The following is a 5,476-nucleotide window of genomic DNA, read 5'->3' as shown; positions in this document are numbered from 1 at the left end:
TAAAAGTTTGAAAATTCAATCCAAACCAATTCATATATTTTTCATCGGTTTTGGTATCGGATCCTCTAAAACCCGAGCCAAGCCAGCCCCCGCAAACACCCCGACATGTCACAACAATCCTAGTCTATCAACAACAAGCATAACTTTTTGGTGGAACAGGGCTGTGCCACAGATCCTGCTTGGCTTAGTAACTTATTTTCAGAGAATTCTCTCCCTACTTCCCCATCTGAAACTCAAGATATCCAAGATTTGAATTTCCCACTATTTGACAGAATCACAATCATTACCCATGTTAGATTCTTAAATACAATTACATCAGCATAGTAGCCGTCATTGTATTTGTACATCTACCTCTAAATAAGCAGATCAATTATATGAATGGAAAGTTTACAATGATAGACTATTAATGCTTACTACAAAATTACAACTCTAGAGCTAATGGTTGGAAAATTTAAAAGCAAATTCATGAATTTACAAGTACAGAATACAAAGTTGAAAGATAATTAGAATAAAAGCAATCATGGCAAGAGAAAAAAAAGTGTTCTCAAAATATCAGTATGAATACTTAGACAGAATATAATGTTCACAGCACTACACAAGAATCTAAAATATTTATAGCACAATGATTTATGAATATCAACTACTATACCCATAAAATGTAACATTAAAATTTGCAGTTCTCGTTATGATGAAACCTGAACATTGCTGAGCAGCAGCAACCAGCATCTTCAACCACATCTATCTACTCTGGCAAAACCTTTAATCTGTATCAATTTCTTTGCAGTGAAATTACAATTCAAATTCATCTTCAAGCTTCAACGCCTCAGCAGCAGCCTCTTCCTCTTCATCATCAATAACAAAATAGGGATTGTGAGCCTCTGGCTTGAACTTATAACCCGTAAACATATAGAAAGCAAGTGTAGCCAACTCAGCAGCAACCACACTAGTCCAAGAATATCGATACGAAGTAATAGTCTCCAACGCATAAACCACAACCCTTGTGAAGTAAATGTAAAAGATAACAACAACATAGTAATGCCTGAATAGAGTCAGCTTCATCAAATTAACAGCCGCCTTGCCATCAGTCCTAGCAGCCTCACGGAGATTCTTAATCGACCATACAATAGGAAACAGCACGGCGCAGCAACAAACAACATCAACTAGGAGGAAAATCTGTTTCCAGGTAACCCAATCATGACCATAAGGTCCACTCTCATCGATAACAACCTGAGCAATATTAGCAACAATCTGAAGAGGAATCACAATCATGAGAACCTTCTTTTCCTTATCCTGAAGGAAGGGTTTGAGGAAAGACCAACCAGTACCAATCAATACAATAAGAGTAAAAAGCGAAATCCCTTTAAGGAAACTAAACATATAGAACAGTATATCCCAACCATGAGCACTTCCAGTGCGCTTAATATACGATTTATCCTCAGCTTCACACAAGAGATTAATAGCTTTCAGAATAATAACAGCAAGCATAAAATAATGAATTCGAAACGCTGTTAACCGTTTTTTGTAAAGAACACTAATCCAAACCGCGGCGAGAGTAAAGTACAGCAAAGAGAAAATGAAATAAACCCTAGGAAGAATGGTTCTACCGGCGGAGAGATAATCACGGACGTTACTTTTTCCGTCAAGATTATACATCGCCGAATCAACATCCATGGTGACTCTAAGCTGTTGCGGATGACAATTAGCGAAAACAAGATTATACTGATCCGCGTCCGTTTCATTGTAAAGCGTGTTGAATGAATCTTTACCGTTGAGAGAATTGAAAGTGAAAACGGATTTAACAAGATCCGATTGAAGAGCGCAACGAATTTCACCATCTTCAAGCTGTTGAAGAACGTGAAGCCATGAATCGAGAGTGCAGAGGAAGAAACCGACCTTGGAGAGATCGAGATTGGAATTGGAGAGTGAGATTTTGGAGACGTTGAGTTCGAGACGGCCGTTATGAGTGAAACCGAATTGATCAAACGGAACGATGGGACGGTCGTCGTTTCGGATCTCGGAGAAACGGATCTCGGAGAAAGAGGAAGGTAATACAGAAAGCAAAAGGAAAACGGAAAAGAGAAACTGAAAGGAAGAACGCTCCATCGATTCGTGAGAGATTTTGGATCGATGAAACGTTTCAGTTTCGGATCAGATCTGGAAATTGGTAGCGGGTAGTGTCGGCGAATGAACGACGCAGCGAACTAGTTAAGTTGGAATTGTCACCTGAGCGGTTTGGACAAGACGCGATTTGTTGATTTATTTGCTAGTTGGGTGTTGTGGTCTATTTACAGAAGAATATTATGTGGAAAAGTTAATTTCAGCATTGTAAGTAGGTTATTAATTTAATTTTTTGTCTACGCCCGTTCCGGCCCGCAACCATTACTTCGTCATTTCGCGGAAGTTATACTTTTTTTATTTATTTAATTTTGATTTAGAATATGAATATTTAAATTTGAAAAAAAAGTTAACAATTTTTTTATTGAAAAAATAGTATAATTTCCATGTATTGTTAGTGAAAAAGGTAGTGGAAAAGGTTATACACATCAATTGCTTACTACTACTATTACTACTATTACATGTGTAATTGAAATGAAAATAATATATTATTTGCAATATCAATTATATCTTTTCAATATCAATTATATAAATTAATTCCATAAATAAATTTTAAAATCAACACAAATGTATTTTTTGTAAAATTTTGATGAAGCAATTTTTATAAAATTTTGATTTTAAAGAAAAAAATTTAAAATCAATAAATCTATAACTATATAGAGAGGATATAAATTTTTGACTAATTTAAATAATTGTCCTTCCATAATAATCAATTTTGCTATATTTTTGTTTGACTATTCATACTATATGCATATGGGAAGTCTTTTTCAATTTATTAAGATATGAATAACCATACACAATCAACTCATATCTCTTTTTCATCTGATTCCTCTCAAAATTCCTAGAAAACTGTAGATTTTTTTAAAGAAAAAAAAATACAAATGTTGGTATTATTGTTGTTACAAAAAAAAAAGAGCAATTAATAGAAAACAATTGTTAACGTGTCGGTGAGTGTTGGTGAAGATGATGAAGATGGAAGAAAAAAATTGTAACTAACTTTTGAGTGAAATCAAAATTTTGTTACAACTACTTTCTAAGTGAATAGAAGTTCAGTATTTATACACACACTAAAACAGTTGTCAAACTAAATGCATCTCAAATTAAACTTAAATGACACTTAAATGAAATGCTAACTGAATATTGGATTACACTCCAATACCATCTCTTAATCCATATTCAGAACTATAATTAACAACACAAATTTCATCCCTCAAGTGAATAAAGTGTTTAGTCTTGATAGTTTTGGTCAGAACATCTGTCAGCTGCTTCTGAATGCTACAGTGCACAACTTCAAGCACCTCATTTTGAACCTGATTCCTCAGAAAATGAAACTTTGTGTCAATGTGCTTGCTTCTTCTATGCATCACTAGACTCATGGCAAGGCTTATAGTTGATTTATTGTTGATCATTAACTTCATAGGTTTGCTCACCTTGATCTTCAGATCCTACAGCAAGTTCAGAATCCATACAGCTTGACAAGCAGACAAAGCACTTGCAATGTACTCAGCTTTACAGGTTGACAATGCAACCACTAGTTTCTTCTTAGAACACCAAGAAATAGGACCCCTGGATATTTGAACAGATATCCAGAAGTACTTCTTCTATCAACTCTATCTCCACACCAATCAAAGTCTTAATAGCACATCAGCTATGACTCAGTTTCAACACCACAAGGAAAAAAATCCATACTTCAGAGTCTCATTAATATACCTCAGTATCCTAACAGCAGCTTGGTAATGTGACCAATTTGGTTTGTTCATCACTCTCGACATCATAATCCAACTTGTGATTTGTTTCAGCAGGTGTGATTGCAAACTTGTAATTCATTAGTCAAATCTCTTTAGAATCTTAAGGTTATACTTCAGTTGATGCAAGATTATATCCTTGTCAGAGTACACAATCTCCATTTCTAGAAAATATGTCATATTTCCTAGATCAGTCATCTCAAACTCATTCATCAGCACCTTCTTGAACTTAATTATCTCATCTAAACAGCTTCATGTTAGCAATATGTCATCAATATAGAGACACATCAGAATCATATTGATTTTATATGTATGTTGAACATAAATACCATACTCCATCTCACATTTTTTGAACCCTTGAAGCTTGAAAAATGAATCAATTTTCATATTCCAAGATATAGGAGCTTGTTTTAGCACATATAAGGCTTTATGCAACTTGTATACCGTCCTTTCCTAGTTCTTTTTCACAAATCCAAGAGGTTGTGATACATAAACTTCCTCTTGTAAAGGACCGTTCAGAAATTCAGATTTCACATCTAAATACATCGGAGACCAATTCCTGTTAACAACTATAGGAATCACCAGTGTGATTGTATTTGCCAATTGATCCATCTGGCTTTAGTTTCACCTTGTAAACCCATATGACATTGATAAATTTCTTGTTCTTTGGAAGCTTAATCAACTCCCAATTCTTGTTCCTTTCTATAACCTCAAGTTCTTCTTTTATTGTCTTCAGCGACACTTTCTTTTTAAGAGCTTCTTTTGTACTTACTAGTTCAGTGTCTACCAACATGGAACACTAAATGACTTCCCCTTCAGAGTCTATCTCAATATCTTGTTGTTGGTGTAAGCCCTAGAGGCCAATACTTTTGGTACTTGTATCGAATTATTTATTAATAATAAAAAGTTTTTTCTTTATTATGTTTGTTTAATAAAGTCACTAGAATAGTTAGTCCGTTTAATGTATCAAGTGTGACTTAATCATGAGATTCCATTAAACATAAGGACATTATTCTTAAAGTATCTGTGGTCGAGCTTTGTTGTGAAGTGGAATAACATTAAAGCATTAAGACTATTATGTATATAGATTGATGATCACATCTCATGGATCATGGATAAGGAGTTATCAAGTCTTAGACATAAGTATGAATATTGAGAGTAATATTTACATTGGATTGACCCGCTATGAGAATACTATATAGAATGTTATGCTAAGTGTAATAAGTTATTCTCATGGTGATAATGGTATACCACCTTTTGACCTGAAACCACTATGTACCCTAGATGTAGAGTCGAGTGCCTTATTGCTGATCAAACATTGTTCGTAACTGGATGACCATAAAGACAGTTGATGGGTACTCCATGAAGCATGTTGAGGGACATGAGTGACCTAGATGGAATTTGCCCATCCTGCGTAATAGGATAAATGTCTACGGGTCCAATATTGAACTGGACAAGGATGACACGGTCTATGCCTTGTGTTCAATATAGACATAAGGGCAAAAGGGTAATTGTACACATAAGTATTATCACAAAAGAATTTGTCAGATCACATGACATTTTCGTGTCTTGGGTAGCAGTGACGTGTTGCTAGATACCGCTCACTGTTTATTATG

General features: G+C 34.7%; 1 protein-coding gene across 1 annotated transcript; it reads right to left on the bottom strand.

The window, feature by feature from the left end:
- Nucleotides 1-539: 539 nt before the first annotated feature.
- Nucleotides 540-2,317, bottom strand: LOC127083423 (protein CANDIDATE G-PROTEIN COUPLED RECEPTOR 7). Its single transcript, XM_051023733.1, has one exon. It carries the CDS (start codon nt 2,101-2,103, stop codon nt 790-792), a length of 1,314 nt encoding a protein of 437 aa, XP_050879690.1. The 5' UTR covers nt 2,104-2,317; the 3' UTR covers nt 540-789.
- Between the last annotated feature and the right edge of the window lie 3,159 nt (nt 2,318-5,476).

The sequence above is a fragment of the Lathyrus oleraceus genome, chromosome 5 (assembly GCF_024323335.1).
Source record: "Lathyrus oleraceus cultivar Zhongwan6 chromosome 5, CAAS_Psat_ZW6_1.0, whole genome shotgun sequence".
Taxonomy (NCBI): Eukaryota; Viridiplantae; Streptophyta; class Magnoliopsida; order Fabales; family Fabaceae; genus Lathyrus; species Lathyrus oleraceus.
The sequence above is the reverse complement of the archived record's forward strand: the minus strand, read 5'-3'. Positions and strand labels throughout refer to the sequence as shown.